The 19,291-nt window shown below is 48.0% G+C and overlaps 1 protein-coding gene across 3 annotated transcripts in view; it reads right to left on the bottom strand.

Annotated features, from left to right (window-relative positions):
- The window catches only part of LOC135915547 (uncharacterized), a 443,789-nt gene that overhangs the window by 140,349 nt on the left and 284,149 nt on the right, over positions 1-19,291 (bottom strand). For all 3 annotated transcript variants that reach the window (XM_065448668.2, XM_070523050.1, XM_065448667.2), the window contains exon 6: positions 4,831-5,131. In XM_065448668.2, coding sequence (XP_065304740.1) covers positions 4,831-5,131 — 301 coding nt within the window. The remainder of the gene's footprint in view (positions 1-4,830; positions 5,132-19,291) is intronic.

Below are 19,291 nucleotides of genomic sequence, written 5' to 3'. Positions count from 1 at the left end.
TTGGTAGAGCATCGCACGCGACATCCGAAGGTTGTGGGTTCGGTTCCCACCTGCGGCAAGTTGTTTTTTCATCCACTTTAATTTCCATTAATTTATCATTACATTATTTCCTTTATTAAGCACATGCAATTTCCCCTATGTTGAACTTGGTGTCAGTGTTTGTTGGCTTCTCATTATATGACTAATAATTATCGGGTCCCTCGGTTAACCCCCTTTCTTCTCGTTTATTACATAACGAGGGTCTCGAATCCGGCAACATTGATGCCTTCAGGTAGCATATGTGGGTTTATTGACCAGTTGCCCTCACCCGAAAAGATCACGTTCTCGTGACGCCTGCGGCAAAAAAGACGTTCCACGTCCGCCGCCAAGGTCTGTGAGTGGGGGCGCTGGCTAACACTCCCAGGGTTCTACTAGTACACATAAATACCCAAGAAAGTGGATGGGGAAACGCCGCCGCGGTAGCTCAATCGGTAGAGCATCGCACGCGACATGCGAAGGTTGTGGGTTCGGTTCCCACCTGAGGCAAGTTGTTTTTTCATCCACTTTAATTTCCATTAATTTATCATAACTTTATTTCCTTTATTAGGCACATGCAAGTTCCCCTATGTTGTACTTGGTGTCAGTGTTTGTTGGCTTCTCATTATATGACTAATAATTATCGGGTCCCTCGGTTAACCCCCTTTCTTCTCGTTTATTACATAACGAGGGTCTCGAATCCGGCAACATTGATGCCTTCAGGTAGCATATGTGGGTTTATTGACCAGTTGCCCTCACCCGAAAAGATCACGTTCTCCTGACGCCTGCGGCAAAAAAGACGTTCCACGTCCGCCGCCAAGGTCTGTGAGTGGGGGCGCTGGCTAACACTCCCAGGGTTCTACTAGTACACATAAATACCCAAGAAAGTGGATGGGGAAACGCCGCCGCGGTAGCTCAATTGGTAGAGCATCGCACGCGACATCCGAAGGTTGTGGGTTCGGTTCCCACCTGCGGCAAGTTGTTTTTTCATCCACTTTAATTTCCAGTAATTTATCATTACTTTATTTCCTTTATTAAGCACATGCAATTTCCCCTATGTTGTACTTGGTGTCAGTGTTTGTTGGCTTCTCATTATATGACTAATAATTATCGGGCCCCTCGGTTAACCCCCTTTCTTCTCGTTTATTACATAACGAGGGTCTCGAATCCGGCAACATTGATGCCTTCAGGTAGCATATGTGGGTTTATTGACCAGTTGCCCTCACCCGAAAAGTTCACGTTCTCGTGACGCCTGCGGCAAAAAAGACGTTCCACGTCCGCCGCCAAGGTCTGTGAGTGGGGGCTCTAGCTAACACTCCCAGGGTTCTACTAGTACACATAAATACCCAAGAAAGTGGATGGGGAAACGCCGCCGCGGTAGCTCAATTGGTAGAGCATCACACGCGACATGCGAAGGTTGTGGGTTCGGTTCCCACCTGCGGCAAGTTGTTTTTTCATCCACTTTAATTTCCATTAATTTATCATTACTTTATTTCCTTTATTAAGCACATGCAATTTCCCCTATGTTGTACTTGTTGTCAGTGTTTGTTGGCTTCTCATTATATGACTAATAATTATCGGGCCCCTCGGTTAACCCCCTTTCTTCTCGTTTATTACATAACGAGGGTCTCGAATCCGGCAACATTGATGCCTTCAGGTAGCATATGTGGGTTTATTGACCAGTTGCCCTCACCCTAAAAGATCACGTTCTCGTGACGCCTGCGGCAAAATGACGTTCCACGTCCGCCGCCAAGGTCTGTGAGTGGGGGCGCTGGCTAACACTCCCAGGGTTCTACTAGTACACATAAATACCCAAGAAAGTGGATGGGGAAACGCCGCCGCGGTAGCTCAATTGGTAGAGCATCGCACGCGACATCAGAAGGTTGTGGGTTCGGTTCCCACCTGCGGCAAGTTGTTTTTTCATCCACTTTAATTTCCATTAATTTATCATTACATTATTTCCTTTATTAAGCACATGGAATTTCCCCTATGTTGTACTTGGTGTCAGTGTTTGTTGGCTTCTCATTATATGACTAATAATTATCGGGTCCCTCGGTTAAGCCCCTTTCTTCTCGTTTATTACATAACGAGGGTCTCGAATCCGGCAACATTGATGCCTTCAGGTAGCATATGTGGGTTTATTGACCAGTTGCCCTCACCCGAAAAGATCACGTTCTCGTGACGCCTGCGGCAAAATGACGTTCCACGTCCGCCGCCAAGGTCTGTGAGTGGGGGCGCTGGCTAACACTCCCAGGGTACTACTGGTACACATAAATACCCAAGAAAGTGGATGGGGAAACGCCGCCGCGGTAGCTCAATTGGTAGAGCATCGCACGCGACATCCGAAGGTTGTGGGTTCGGTTCCCACCTGCGGCAAGTTGTTTTTTCATCCACTTTAATTTCCATTAATTTATCATTACATTATTTCCTTTATTAAGCACATGCAATTTCCCCTATGTTGAACTTGGTGTCAGTGTTTGTTGGCTTCTCATTATATGACTAATAATTATCGGGTCCCTCGGTTAACCCCCTTTCTTCTCGTTTATTACATAACGAGGGTCTCGAATCCGGCAACATTGATGCCTTCAGGTAGCATATGTGGGTTTATTGACCAGTTGCCCTCACCCGAAAAGATCACGTTCTCGTGACGCCTGCGGCAAAAAAGACGTTCCACGTCCGCCGCCAAGGTCTGTGAGTGGGGGCGCTGGCTAACACTCCCAGGGTTCTACTAGTACACATAAATACCGAAGAAAGTGGATGGGGAAACGCCGCCGCGGTAGCTCAATTGGTAGAGCATCGCACGCGACATGCGAAGGTTGTGGGTTCGGTTCCCACCTGAGGCAAGTTGTTTTTTCATCCACTTTAATTTCCATTAATTTATCATAACTTCATTTCCTTTATTGAGCACATGCAATTTCCCCTATGTTGTACTTGGTGTCAGTGTTTGTTGGCTTCTCATTATATGACTAATAATTATCGGGTCCCTCGGTTAACCCCCTTTCTTCTCGTTTATTACATAACGAGGGTCTCGAATCCGGCAACATTGATGCCTTCAGGTAGCATATGTGGGTTTATTGACCAGTTGCCCTCACCCGAAAAGATCACGTTCTCGTGACGCCTGCGGCAAAAAAGACGTTCCACGTCCGCCGCCAAGGTCTGTGAGTGGGGGCGCTGGCTAACACTCCCAGGGTTCTACTAGTACACATAAATACCCAAGAAAGTGGATGGGGAAACGCCGCCGCGGTAGCTCAATTGGTAGAGCATCGCACGCGACATGCGAAGGTTGTGGGTTCGGTTCCCACCTGCGGCAAGTTGTTTTTTCATCCACTTTAATTTCCATTAATTTATCATTACTTTATTTCCTTTATTAAGCACATGCAATTTCCCCTATGTTGTACTTGGTGTCAGTGTTTGTTGGCTTCTCATTATATGACTAATAATTATCGGGTCCCTCGGTTAACCCCCTTTCTTCTCGTTTATATATATATATATATATATATATATATATATATATATATATATATATAACGCGAAGGTGCCACACAATTTAGATGTACCTGGGCCCTACACGTGCTGCACGTTAGCCATTATTCAACGAATGAAAGTTAACAAAACCGTTAGTGACCATATCAACGCTTCCTTAAATGCTGAAAGAGGTTAACTTAAAAGAAAACATAGTAACCGTCTCGTTACGGATGCTCTATTTTCCTTCATTTATTCTCGTCATTTATCACGCGCCGCCCGCCTTGGTCTTAAAAGACCGGGCTTCAGGACTCTAATAACGATTTGTGAATGAATGAATGCATGAATCATTTAGGAGGGGCTGTTCTTGAGGTGGAGGGTGGTTGTCTTGAAGTGAGTGCACGTGTACCCTGCATGGTAGAAACGACGGAAAATGAACAAAACTTGAGGTCAACCACAGAAATTTCCACTGTTTCACTTGCTGTATAACAGTTTGGAGATGTTATAACTAGTTCTGAGAAATTTTATGTGATGTCGGTTCACACAAATTTTCAGGAAACATTGTGTGGCCTACGGCTGCAGCAGTAACTACAGTAAGCAGAAATTGACCTTTGTGGTCCAAATGTGCAATGTATGTCAGCTGTGGCATGTGTACATGTTATGAACTACTTCGGCTGTGTCGGTTTACACTCTACAGAGGGCAGCAGTTTCTGTCGATTGCTTGCGTGAATTGGAAAGTCTTCTTATCATCTGTTTACTTGGCGTGGAAATGAGTATAGGCGCGCTTATGTACGGGCAACCCAATGTATGCCCGAGACATCCAAGTGCCAGTCGTTCGCCTTATTCCATGGCCTGCATGGCACCGGGCGCAGAGACGGAAATTGGGCGTTGTTGATCGACTGAGCCTGGCCGCACGGGTTGTATCTTGAACGCGATCTGCTTCAAGGGCACAGTCTAAGTGGGGCGATGTCTCGTACCTTTGCGTGCGCGGTGTTCTCACCCCTCGCTTTGGTTTGAAGCGTCACTTCGCTCGTTGCTGTTGCCGCGGTTTCTCACGCCAGCGTTTTCACAGCGAGTGTCCACGGTCATCAAGTGTTGAATGTTTTACTATACGCGCTGACACCATGCTAGGTAATTTACTTAGTGAGGAAACGTTTAAAAGGAGGTGTTCTCTGGCGGCTGCTGGGTAAGGCATAGCTGCGTGAGCTCTGTCTTGAAAACGATCCGCGATGCGGGCAGTGTAGGTGTTTAGGCGCCGATAGCGTCATGGCGCTATAGAACCCATACGCTTGCGCTCCACCGGCGTTCACGAAATGAAACGTCACTGTAACTTTTTCTTTTACTTTTGTTTACCTCAAAGCCGAAGCTGATGGACGAGCCATCCAGGCTTCCCGTTTTGCTGCTGAACTGCAGCAGCAGGCCAGGCCCCGTGGACTCAAACACAGCCCTGGGCTGCTCAGTGCGTGGCTTGTTAGTGTCGCACAGCTTGGTGATGATGTGGCGCGGGTCTGGTCGCAGCGAGTCATAGATGCGCAGGGCCTCCTCGCAAAGAGTGACGCGCTCCACTCGAAACCAAAGGAATTCGACGCGCACCAGCTCACCCGGGGGTGCAGTGAACTTGTATGAACAGGTAGTGTTCACCGGGTACCAGGACCTGGGCGGGTAAGAAAATTGATTCAGCGAACGTATGAAGCAATGACTCAAAAAGATGATGCAAGCTAGCAGTTCAGTGGATAAACATGGAAATAAAGGAATACAAGGCAAAATGGTGCGGTCACAGTAATAAACAGATCGTTTATATAGTGAGTAAATATAGCGTTATCAGTCAGGGCGCATCACTCGTCAGCAGGAAGCGGCAGCTACAGAAGGAATACAATTGGGTCAGATGGGTAGTAGGAATTTAGAAAAATCATTGAACACCTCATCAAGCGATTTGGTCGCAACTCATGAATGCCTTCCCATTGGGACATTTGAGAAAATAAACAAAGCACTAGAGCTGCAAATATATGATGACGGCGGGGTAATTAACTGTTTTTGTACCACCGCAGCTGTTGCATACCAACGACCGCAACATGTGTGGAGGGTAGGGAAATATCTAAAAGCGCATAGCGACGTAAACGACTGATTTGGGACAACGTATAGCAATTAATAAAGTTATGCTTATAATTATGCCCATGCTACTATTGAATAAACTGAGATGATTGAACTTGTGACATAACCCGCACAGGTGACGTCGGTGTTGTAAAGACAAACATCCAGTCACAGGGGTTATAGTTAAGACATAAGCGATTAAAAAAAAAAAACATTTCTTTGTGGGTAGAGTTGTTCTTGTCTTACAACTCATTCATTCTCAGCGACGAAAATCCTTGCACAAGAAATTAAAATGCACCTTTGGCTAATCTACAAGTTTTTTTTAACAATTAGCTGACCACTTATGGCCACATACTTCATTCTACGAATTGGGGCTGGTAAGTTAGTAAGGGATGGCGGCGTAGAAGGCGTTTTCAGGAATAGCTCAGTTTGATAATGTGTGTTCTCCAATTACTTGATAAACTTCCTCATCTTTCAGTTAAATTTCTGCTCCAATGCAAAAGTAAAAAAAAATGTGGTTTGTCATAAGTGCAAGTGAAGCAGCAGCTCATTTTTGAGCAACCCTCTATCGCACTTAGCATGAAACTGCCACAATATTTTTAAAAATCATTCAAAGGAGGTGCTCCAAGAAAACTAATTTTCCTCAATTGTAAGTTGGAACTTGAGCCCTATAGTTTTTTGGGGATATAGCTGTAGAAAAATATAACAGACAGACAACTACAACACGAACATGAACGATGAAGCGGTATAGTATTTAGTTGAATTGCAAGCATTGATATTCAATTAATATTCATTTATCCATTTATTTTCATTGTACACGTAATCTGCGATCCTTAGAGTTTTCTAGGGCAAAAAAATTGTGCTATTAGCTTTCAGGTGATTTTATTTTAAAAAAATCTTCTTTCTCTTAAAAAGGAACATCATAAACGTATTAAACAAAGCCTACTTAACACCAATCTGTTTTAATTTCCATCCAACTTTCAATGATCGCACGATGATAAACGTTAAGGCATCGCTGGCGCTACGTCCTAATCGTGCAATGTCGTGGGAACTTCCACACCTCGAAATACCGTTAGCCTACATTTAAAAAAAGGGAGCTTAAAACTAGCAAGAAGGCGAAAAATTGAGAGCGGACACGTGTGTCCCCTTCAGGTGGTTTATGCATCAGGCGCAGCTATATATCTATATCTGCTGCGCACGACAGCAATAGATTACTTTCAAGGAATAGTGTCTGGAACATCAGGCACTACCTGCGTAGGGCGATAGGATATCGTCCAGGCGGATGAAGTTGTCGTTGCAGGCGCTGAGGCAGTAGTCCGTCCTTGCATAGTTACCAAAACATCGGCTCAAGCTTCGATGCGGCACTTTACTTTATCCTAGTATATTTAAATTTCAAGCGTATCTATCATTTTTCCACCAGGCACTACCTGCCATCTTACCTGTGGCACATATTTCGCAATCAAAACTAAATATTTTCGTATCTCTGAATAAAAAGTTCCGGATTCACATCATGCACTCCCCTTCAGAAGAGCCACTTTCTTCTGATAAATGCTGGAGTCGCATTGTCCGTTATTGTCATCCCGTGAAACTGGTTTCTATTAAGCCTTTCCTGAAGTTTCGTCATCAACATCATCATTATCAGCCTGGTTAAGACCACTGCAGGGCAAAGGCCTCTCCCATACTTCTCCAACCAGCCCTGTCATGTTCCAATTGTGGCCACGCTGTCCCTGCAAACTTCTTACTCCCATGCGCCCACCTAACTACCTGCCGCCCCCTGCTACGCTTCCCTTCCCTCGGCATCCAGTCCGTAACCTGCAAAGCCATCGATTATCTTCCCTCCTCATTTCATTTCCTTTCCATGTCCATTTCTTTTTCTTTACTTAAACTAATATGTCATTGCCTCATGCTTGTTCCCTCACCCAATCTGCTCTTTTCTTATCCATTAACGTTACACCTATCATTCTTCTTTCCATAGCTCGTTGCGCCGTCCTCAATTTGAGTAGAACCCTTTTCGTAAGCCTCCACGTTTCTGCCCCGCAGGTGAGTACTGGTAAGACACACCTATTATATACTTTTCACTTGAGGGATAATGGCAACCTGCTGTTCATGATCTGAGAATGCCTGCCAAACGCACCCCAGCCCATTCTTATTCTTCTGATTATTTCCGTCTGATGATCCGGATCTGCCGTCACTACCTGCCCTAAGTAGATGTATTCCCTTACCACTTCCAGTGACTCGCTGCCTATTGTAAACTGCTGTTCTCTTCTGAGACTGTTAAACATTACTTTAGTTTTGTGCAGACTAATTCTAAGACCCACCTTTCTGGTCTGCCTTTCCAGGTCAGTGAGGCATGCATTTCAATTGGTCCCCTGAGTTACTAAGGAAGGCAATATCAACAGTGAATCGCAAGTTACTAAGGTATTCTCCGTTAACTCTTATCCCCGATTCTTCCAAATCCAGGTCTCTGAATAACTCCTGTAAATACCCTGTGAATAGCACTGGAGAGATCATATCTCCCTGCCTGACGCCATTCTATATTGGGATTTGGTTGCCTTAATCTACCTACTATGCATACGTTTCAGTATCAGCGAAAGGTATCTTTCGAACTATATATTTCGAACTGCGATATATATATAGGCTGCTTGCCTATGACGTAACATAAAAAGAACCAATCATGTTTGACACGTGTGGCATAGCACTTCATATCACTTCTCCCTTTCTTTTAAAACTGCAGTCTTTGCACGGGTCTTCGTTGTCGGGTATACCTCCGTAAGACCAGTGGACTTGAGGGACAGACAGCCTGTTCGGCTGGGAGACACGTCGGAGATGTTATCGAAGGAACAGGCGCAGCGATAGTTGGTTCTGGAGTGGCCAGGCTGCACCGGCCTTCTGGCGTTGACGTGGGCTGATTCTTGTCCCACCCTCGTCGCCACTCTTGTAGTGTGTGGCAGAGTGACAGAGACGATCCAAGAGCACGTAGCGCACTGTTTTATTTCAGGGACAGCGAACTATATATATGGGCTGCTTGCCTATGACGCAACATAAAAAAGAACGAATCATGTTTGACACGTGTGGCACATCACTTCATATCAGTATTTTTACATACGGCTCCTCTGCACCCTGATTCTGTAATGTCTGCATGATTGCTGAAATTTCGACTGAATCAAACAGTTTCTCGTAATGAATGAAAGCTTTATATAAGGGTTGGTTATATTCCGCACATTCCTCTATCACCTGATCGATAATGTGAATATGGTCTATTGTTGAGTAGCCTTTACGAAATCCTGCCTGGTCCTTTGGTTGACAGAAGTCTAAAAGGTGTGCCTGATTCTATTTGCGATTACCTTAGTAAATACTTCGTAGGCAAGGGACAGTAAGCTGATCGGTCTATAATTTTTCAAGTCTTGGGCGTCCCCTTCCTTATGGATTAGGGTTATGTTGACGTTCTTCCACGATTCCGGTATGCTTGAGGTCTGGGGCATTGCGCATACAGAGTGGCCAGTTTTTCTAGAATAATCTGCCCACCGTCCTTCAAGAAATCTGCTCTTACCTCATCCCCCCCCAGCTGCCTTCCCCCTTTACATAGCTACCAAGGCCTTCTTTCGAATGCCTCCTGATCAATCACTCTTCCTTCATCTTCATGAGTGCCATTGGTGCTGTATGAATCTCTATAGAGCTCTTCAGCCACTTGAACTATCTCATCCTTATTGACACCTGTACTTCTTTATCTTTATCGGACGACCACTTCTCGCCACCTAACAAATGTTATCACACAGCGCAGGACGCGCCTGTATGTAAAAGAAGTTTCTGCAATGTTATCGATGGTTCCATCCGCTGTCTGTGACCGAACCTTGCGTAATCTGATTGCATGTGTGCGCGACGCGAATAATGTAGAACTTTGTGGAAGGCGCACGGGTACCAGCGATTAGTCTGGAACATTCGAGGATTGATGTATAAAAGCACGCGCGCTTGACCCGTTGATCAGAGTTTCGACGATCGCCGCTATCGTTGTGCTTTAAGTGTAGCCTGTCTTTGTGGGCACAGGTTCGCCCAATAAAAGCTAGTTTTGTGTTTCACAGTATTGCTACTCTGTTCTTTAACGTCACTACCACGGGACATCTGGTGGAGGTGCTTTTTGTCCATCTACCGGACGCCCTCGACAAGCCGTGATCAATGCCCGGACCGCAAGGAGAGCACCAACGTAGTCCCGGACCATCGTGCAAGCCGTCGGCTACAACAGTTGCCCCCAGAGCACGGGCTTCTACGTGAGAAGACCAAAAAGATTGTGTTCAGGACAACCACAATGGCAGCCACAGTGTCACCCGTCGTACTTCAACAACCCAGAGAGCCCCCTACCTTCCGTGGACCTACGTCGGAGGATCCGGAAACCTGCCTCGAAACCTTCGAAAGGATCTCGACCTTTAAGAACTGGACATCTGAGGATAAGCTAAGACATGTGTACTTCTCCTTGGAAGATGCCGCGAGGACTTGGTTCACAAAGTGGGAGTCCGCATTTGCAACATAGGACCTGTTCCGCAGTAAATACCTGAGGACGTTCACAAGCGTTGTCCGAAAAGAAAGGGCTGAAGTTCTGCTGGAAACCCGAGGCCAACTACCCAATGAGACCATCGTCATATTCACAGAAGAGATGACCCGTCTTTTCCGGCACGCCAACCCGGTAATGTCCGAAGAGAAAAAGTACCTTTCTTGATGCGAGGCGTAAGCAAGAACTTTTTGCCGGGCTAATCCGAAACCCACCGAATACCGTAGCTGAGTTCCTGACAGAGGCTACGACGATTGAGAAAACTTTAGAAACGCGCACTAGGCAATATAACCGCCAAGTGCTCACGCCTCAGTGCGCCATCCAAGTGCTTGGCTCCGCTGATCTCCACGAGACCATTAAGGCCATTGTACGTGAAGAACAGCGCAAGGTCTTGCTCTCGTTGCAGCCTAAAGTAGCTTCCATCACTGACATCATGAAAGATGAGGTTCAGCGATCGCTGGGAGTTCTTGAGGTGCAACCCCAATTACCACATCCCCAGCCACAAGCGATGACCTACGCCACCGTCGCACGCCGTCAAGGTCCCCCTCCGCGACCGCGCCAGTGCCCTGTAATGCCGCAATTCAATCGTCCACCGCCGCCGCTGCCAGCACGGCCACCTGCCTCCCGGTGCACTTACGCCAGGAAGACGGACATTTGACGCGCCCCCGACCACCGCCCGCTCTGCTACCACTGCGGCGAAGCCGGCCACGTTTACCGCCGATGCCCTACCGCGACTTGGAATTGCGAGGCTTCGCGGTCAACGCACAGCGCCCGGGGGAAGGTGAACGCCCTCGTGACATCGCCGACTACCTCGCCGCTACTCACTGCAGCCCTCGACAACCATCCCTTCCACCATCACCAGGCCGCTACCTGTCGCCGCAGCGCCATCCATGCACTGGCCCAGCCCGGGGCCGGTCAGCGAGTCCATATCCGGAAAACTGAAAGCAGCAACCGATCGAGATGCGGTTGCTGTTCATCGAACTGACCAAGATCCTCCGCCGCCGACGAAGATGCCGAAGAAACTACCTCGACGACATAACGACACGCCGCCGTCCCGACGAAGTGTGGAAATAAAGAGTATGACGACGAAAGACGAACTGACGACGTCCCATACCAGCCAAAGGTCAATGCGACACAGCCGTGATCCGACGCCAAGGCCTAACTGTAACGCAAGACAAAGAACCACCGACTTCGACGTGCTTCTCGACGGCCACGCAGTCACCGCCTCAGTCGACACAGGGGCCGATTACTCCGTCATCATCGCCGCCCAGGCGAAGAAGGTTAAGACTGCATGGGAGGGCCTTCTAATTCGGACCGCGGGAAGACACCTCATTACGCCGACTGGAATCTGCACGGCAAGAATTATCATTCATGACCGGACTAACCCTGCCACCTTCGTTATCCTCCAACAGTGGTCACGAGACATGGACTGGGCATCGACTCGGCATAGACTTCCTGAGTCGAAATCCTCATCGAAGTCGATAACGCTGTCGGAAGATCGAGCGATACCGCCGGAGAGCTCTGGTAGTCACCATACCTTAACCGTGCTCGAAAGTCAAGTAAGCATCGCGCGTCGCTCCAGCATTGTCATTTCCGTCGGTACCAAAACACCTGCCGACGTTGAAGGCGTCATCGAGGGTGACCGAAGTCTACTGCTAGACCGTGAAATTTGCGTCGCAACAGAGACCACTCGACTGCACGAAGGTAAACCTAAAGTACTCCTGACAAATTTGAGCCAGATGTTCAAACACATCCACCAGGGCACTACGATCGCCTACATCGAGGAAATTCTGGAAACCATTATAGCGTTTGCTCTCTCCGGTTCTGCCGCATCTACGCCGACGACCACAGTTCCCGAACCAGACTTCGACGTAAATCCAAGTCTCCCCATGAGCAAGCAGCAACAGCTCAGAAGTCTTTTCCGATAATACAAGCAATAAAAGGACTGCTTTTAGACGTCATTGACAATTCGACAAAAACCAGCTGCAAAGCATCGCATAATAACCGAAGAGTGCGCTCAACCACTCCGCCAGAGCCCTTAACGAGTTTTGACGCGAGAACGTGAAGCTATTAGGCAACAAGTCGACGAAATGCTCCGCCACGACATCATCCAGCCGTCGAAAAGCCCGTGGGCATCTCCTGTTGTCCTGGTAATGAAAAAGGAGGGAACCCTACGCTTCTGCGTCGACTATCGTCCACTGAACAAGATCAGGAAGAAAGGCGTATACTCCTTCCCCGGATAGACGACTAATTGGATCGGCTCTGCAACGCTAAATACTTCTCGTCGATGGACCTCAAGTCTGGCTACTGGCAAATAGAAGTCGACGGGAGTAATCGCGAAAAGACTGCCTTCATCACGCCAGACGGCCGCTACGAGTTCAAGGTCATGCCATTCGGACTGAGCTTGGCGCCTGCAACGCTCCAGCGCGTCATGGACACGGTTTAGCAGGAATGAAGTGGCACACCTGTCTTGTTTACTTGGATGACGTCGTCGTCTTCGCCGCAAATTTCGACGATCACCTTTGCCGGCTTGCGAAAGTGCTAGAGGCCATCAAGTCATCAGGGCTCACTCTAAAGCCGGAAAAGTGCCGCTTCACTTACGATGAGCTTATGTTTCTACGCCACGTCATCAGCAAATCTGGAGCACGCCCCGAACCGCAGAAGACAGCTGCCATCGCAAAGTTTCCGCAGCCCACCGACAAGAAGGCAGTGCGTAGATTCCTTGGCATGTGTGCCTACAACAGGTACTGTGTCACGGACTTTTCACGCATCGCACAGCCGCTCACGCATCTAACCAAATCTGATGTCGAGTTCAGGTGGCAAACGTCTCAGGCCGACGCATGTCAAGAACTAAAACAACGCATGCAGTCACCGCCGGTACTTGCACATTTCGACGAAGACGCCGATACCGAAATCCTCAATGACGCCAGTACACTTGGCCTTGGTGCCGTGCCAGTCCAGAAGAAAGACGGCCGTGAACGGGTGTTGTCTTATGCTAGCCCGTCGCTAACAAAAGTGGAAGGCAATTATTCTACGAATGAAAAGGAATGCCTCACCACCATTTGGGCTACAGCAAAATTCCGCCCTTACCTATAAGGCACGCCATTGAAAAGTCGGGCGCGACCATCACGCGTTGTGTTGGCTAGCTAACACAAGGGACCCTTCAGGACGGCTGGCGAGGTGGAGCCTCAGCCTGCAAGAATATGACGTCGCGGTAATCTACAAGTCCGGACGAAAACAATAAGACGCCGACTGCCTATCACTCGCCAGAAGACGACGAGGATGACGACTCCTTCCACGGAATAAAAAGCGCAGAAGACTACACTAAACAACAACGAGCAGACCCGGAGCTAAAATGCCTTGTCGAGTATTTGGATGGGAACACCGACGTAGTGCCTAGGTTATTTAAGCGCGGATTTTCTTAGTTCACATTACAAAACAACCTGCTCTTACAGACGAACTTCTCATCAGTCCGCGCCAGCTACCTTCTTGTTGTTCCGTCAGCGCTGCGTCCTACATGGCGATCGAACCGCTGGACACCTCGGATCCTCCCGTACGCTACCGAGGATACAGGAAAGGTATTACTGGCCGTGTCTCACCGCCAAAGTCGCCGTTACGTTAAGACATGCCGAAACTGTCTGCGACGTAAGACACCACCGACAAGGCCAGGAGGATTACTACAGCCGATCAAACCTCCTTGCTGACCATTTCAGCAGATCGGGATGCATTTCTTGGGACCATTTCAGGCGTCAACATCTTTAAATAAGTGGATCGTCCTGGCAACGGACTATCTCACCCGCTTCGCTGAAACAAAAGCTCTACCGAAAGGTAGCGCAGCCGAAGTGGGGAAATTTTTCGTCGAGAACATTCTGGTAACACATGGTGCCCCAGAAGGCCGCATCACCAGCAAAGGAACAGCGTTTACAGCAGAGCTCACCCAAGACATTCTGCAGTACAGCCATACAAGCCACAGGAGGATGACTGGCTACCACCCGCAGACGAATGGTCTCACGCAGCGCCTGAACAAGACCCTCGCCGAGATGCTAGCAATATACGTCGACATCGAGCACAAGACGTGGGACGCGGTCCTGCTGTACGTAACCTTTGCTTACAAAACGGCGGTGCAAGAAACAACACAGATCACGCCGTTTCAACTGGTTTACGGCAGGAACCCGGCGACGACGCTCAACGCCATGCTGCCGCGCGTCACCGACGAAGAGAACCTTGATGTCGCGACCTATCTTCAGCGCGCTGAAGAAGCCCGAAAGCTCGCCCGCCTACGGATCAAGAAATAGCAGCGTACCGACAGCAGACACTACAGCCTCCAACGGCGCGTCGTCGAGTACCAGCCCGATGACCGTGTTTGGGTTTGGACCCCTATACGCCGACGTGGACGGAGCGAGAAACTTTTGCTTCGCTATTTCAGGCCGTACAAGATCAGCCGACGTATTGGTGCACTGGAATATGAGGCCGTGCCAGATGGCATTTCGCTATCACAACGGCACCTCTCACGACCTGAAATAGTCCACGTTGTCCAACTCAAGCCGTACTACCAGCGTTAATGAATTTTGCTGCTTCGTGTAACTGACCTTCTGACTTTGTTTGTTTTCGTCGTTTTGTCACTTTTGTTTATTTGTGTCCTTTTGTGTTTCGCTCTCTTCTATTTGTAGCATCGGGATGATGCTTTTTAAGAAGGGACTAATGACACGCGTACTTCTTTATCTTTGTCGCGTGACCACTTCTCACCACCTAACAAATGTTACCACACAGTGCAGGACGCGCCTGCAATTAAAAGAAATTTCTGGAATGTTATCGATGGTTCCATCCGCTGTCTTTCGGCGCGTGACGCGTCGTATGCGTGATGCGAATAGTGTAGAACTTTGAGGAAGACACGCGGGTCCCAGCGGTTTCTCTAGAACATTCGACGACTGATCTATAAAAGCCGACCCACTTGACCCACTGGTCAGATTTTCGACGATCGCCGACTGTGTTCGCCGCTATCGTTGTGCTTTAAGTGTAGCCTTTAAGTGTAGCCTGTCTTTGTGGGCACAAGTTCACCCAATAAAAGCTAGTTTTGTCTTTCACGGTATTGCTACTGTGTTCTTTAACGTCACTACCACGTGACAATATTAGTATTGTTATTGCCGGCTTTGTCTCTTAACGTATACATCTGATTCTTGCCTATTCCTGGTTTCTATTTCACCGCTTTTAGGATTCCTTCGTTGCTGAGAGCATATTCAATTTCTATCCATATTATACTCCCTTATGGTATAAAATTTTTTAAACAGGGTTGAAGTACCTCAGACAGGCTGGCCAACGTTTCGATAGGTGGACCTATCTTCGTCAAAGGCGGCCTCGTCATCCTCGGCGTGTTAGTTTTAAAGGGTTAGTGCAGTGACGTCACGTGCGGGTGTTGTCGCTGGCGGCCTGTTTTAAAGAGAGAGATTACAAGAGGGAACAGGCGCTGTCGTCCGACGTCTGTGAGCCTCATTCTCAAGACGAAGGGACAAGAGCGTGAGAGTGGGCACGCGGGGAGGAAAGAAAAGACATAGAAGCAGAAAAAAGGGAAAAAAAGGAAAAAAAAGGAGGGGGGAGCCAGGGCCGTACCAAGACACAACAAGGGGGGGGGTGAAAGAAAAAGAAAGAGAAAGATGAAATCTTTAAGAAATACGGGGGCTTGGGAGCGTGTTGGGGATGCGAAAGGTTAGGAGGTATTCAGGGGGAGTCGTTCGCGGCATGTTTTTGAGGCATTAGAACGGCCGGTCAAGCAATAGGTCGAGTAATTTTGAAATAGTTAAGGTGGCGACGAGGAGTCTGCGGTGCAATGTGTGGGGTGACTGAAAGGCAGCGGCATGGTCTTTCAAGGGGCACTGCCCCACGCGCTTAACGTAGGTGTCGTTACGGCGGCATCCAGAAGGCGATACTCTGGGTTGAGGCGCCGAAAGGCATATTGACTTCGGAATGTGTTGTCGAGGGGGTTTCAAAAAAAAAGACTAAAAAAGGGGGGCAGGGGGAAGGGGGGGGCGAAATCGGTATAGCAAACAGGAGGGGGACGCGTGCAGAAGCGGGCGCGGGCAAGTGTACATGGAAGAAGGGGATCGTACAGTTGGTATAGACGTAAAATCCTGAAAGAGTACATTAAATTGAGTAGTAGGCAGGAAAATTTTTTCTTTTTTTTCCCCTTTACTTTTCCTCCGAAATGAAAGAGTAGGTGAGGTTAAGAATTAAAGTTGGCTGGTGGCCTAATGTGTTTTGTGTATTGGTTGATGATATGAGAGTTTCAGATTTAAGTTACAGCTTTTAAAGATTCTAAGTTGCCGCGTGCCAAATTAATTCCTGTAGGGTGTAGGCAATTAAACTTGTGTATGAGGTATGATTCCGTGTTCCTGTAGCTGTAACTTAAATCTGAAACTCTCATATCATCAACCAATACATAAAACACATTAGGCCACCAGCCAACTTTAATTCTTAACCTCACCTACTCTTTCATTTCGGAGGAAAAGGAAAGGGGAAAAAATTTTCCTGCCTACTACTCAATTTAATGTACTCTTTCAGGATTTTACATCTATACCAACTGTACGATCCCCTTCTTCCATGTACACTTGCCCGCGCCCGCTTCTGCACGCGTCCCCCTCCTGTTTGCTATACCGATTTCGCCCCCCCTTCCCCGTGCCCCCCTTTTTTAGTCTTTTTTTTGAAACCCCCTCGACAACACATTCCGAAGTCAATATGCCTTTTTCGGCCCCTCAACCCAGAGTATCGCCTTCTGGATGCCGCCGTAACGACACCTACGTTAAGCGCGTGGGGCAGTGCCCCTTGAAAGACCATGCCGCTGCCTTTCAGTCACCCCACACATTGCACCGCAGACTCCTCGTCGCCACCTTAACTATTTCAAAATTACTCGACCTATTGCTTGACCGGCCGTTCTAATGCCTCAAAAACATGCCGCCAACGACTCCCCCTGAATACCTCCTAACCTTTCGCATCCCCAACACGCTCCCAAGCCCCCGTATTTCTTAAAGATTTCATCTTTCTCTTTCTTTTTCTTTCACCCCCCCCCCTTTTTGTGTCTTGGTACGGCCCTGGCTCCCCCCTCCTTTTTTTTCCTTTTTTTCCCTTTTTTCTGCTTCTATGTTTTTTCTTTCCTCCCCGCGTGCCCACTCTCACGCTCTTGTCCCTTCGTCTTGAGAATGAGGCTCACAGACGTCGGACGACAGCGCCTGTTCCCTCTTGTAATCTCTCTCTTTAAAACCAGCCGCCAGCGACAACACCCGCACGTGACGTCACTGCACTAACCCTTTAAAAGTAACACGCCGAGGATGACGAGGCCGCCTTTGATGAAGATAGGTCCACCTATCGAAACGTTGGCCAGCCTGTCTGAGGTACTTCAACCCTGTTTAAAAAATTTTATACCACAGTGTGTGCCATTCCATCTGCCAGCCCCTTTCTTGTTTTTATACTCCCTTATGTGAGCTGTATTACGCTTGTTGATTACCTTCGAAAGTTCTGCCAGTTCTGTTTTAGCTGTAGCGTTAGAGGCTTTGATACATTGGCGTTGCTTAATGAGATCTTTCATTTCCTGTGATAGCTTACTGGTATCGTGCCTAACGAAGTTACCACCGGCATCTATTGCACACTCCTTATTTTGCCCATAAGTTGTCGTTCACTGCTTCAACACTAAGGTCCGCTTCCTGAGTTAAAGCCGAATATCTCTTCTGTAGCTTGATCCGGAATTCGTCTATCGGCCCTGTTACCGCTAACTCATTGATTGTCTTATGTACCAATTTCATCCGTTGCCTCTTCAAGTTTAGGCTAATTGGAATTCTTACCATCCTATGGTCACTACAGCGCACCTTGCCGAGCAGATCCAAATCTTGTATGATGCCCTGGTTAGCGCAGAGTATTAGGTATATTTGATTTTTATTCTCGCGATTCGGGATCGTCAACGTCCGCTTTCGGCTGTCCCGCTTGCGGAAGAAGGTATTTATTATCTGCTTATTATTTCGTTCTGCAAACTCTACTAATAACTCTCGACTACTATTCCTAGAACTTCTGCAATATTCCCCCACTGATTGTCTCCAGGCAGCTTCTTGCCAACTCTGGAATTGAAGTCACCCACCAGTATGGTGTATTTTGCTTTGACTTTACCCATTGGAGATTCCACATCTTCACAGAAGTTTTCGACTTCCTGGTCGTCATGACTGGATGTAGCGCCGTCGGCCTGTACGGCCTTCAATTTTTGCCTCTTAACAAATTTCACACCAAGACATGCCACCCTCTCACTAATGCTATAGAATTCCTGTGTGTTACCAGCGATATCCTTATTAATCAGGTGTCTGACTCCTAGGTCTCGTCTCTCCTCTAAGCCCCGGTAGCACAGGACGTGCCCTCTTTTTAGCACTGTATATGCTTGTTTTTTCCTCCTAACCTCATTGCGCCCTATTATATCCCATTTACTGCAAGCTAATTCCTCCAATAGCACTGCTAAACTCGCCTCCCTCGATAACGTTCTAGCGTAAAACGTTGCCAGGTTTTGATTCCAAATGCGGCCTGTCCAAACCCGGAGATTCTTAGCACCCTCTGCTGCGTCACAGGGCTGACGACCATCGTGGTCAGTTGCTTTGCAGCAGGTGGGGACTGAGGGCCGAGTTTTGATTTTTGTATTCATATAGCAGGTTGTGGCCAGCAGGTTGTGGCTATGTACACCACAGCAGGGTGGCCAACCCTGCTCTGGTGAGGGAGTGCATTACCGCTTCTGGTTACCGGGATCAGGCAGCACTCCAGGCCTTTTTATGCACTTTTATCACCACGCTGATTTTTAATCGAGTGCAAGGCACCGGGTTTTGAACCATGGTCCTCTTTGTGCGAGGCGAATGCTCTACCGCTACGCCACCGCTACAATCTCTTGGACTGCTTGGACGGAGATAAATACTACTCGTCCATCAATCTTCGATCGGTTACTGGCAGATTTCTGTTGATGAAAAGGACCGCGGGGCCTCTATTCTCAACTTCGCGGTTTCGTCGAAAACTTCGCAGACGTTACTCGGCCTTTGACAGATCTTCCAAAGAACACGCCGTTCTCATAGCACCCTGAGCGAGCTCACACGTTCGCTGCTCTCATCGGATTTCTGACCACGCCTCCTGTACTTGCCCATTTTGATCCATCTGCACCGACCAAAG

This window comes from Dermacentor albipictus, chromosome 8 (genome assembly GCF_038994185.2).
Source record: "Dermacentor albipictus isolate Rhodes 1998 colony chromosome 8, USDA_Dalb.pri_finalv2, whole genome shotgun sequence".
NCBI lineage: Eukaryota > Metazoa > Arthropoda > Arachnida > Ixodida > Ixodidae > Dermacentor > Dermacentor albipictus.
The sequence above is the reverse complement of the archived record's forward strand: the minus strand, read 5'-3'. Positions and strand labels throughout refer to the sequence as shown.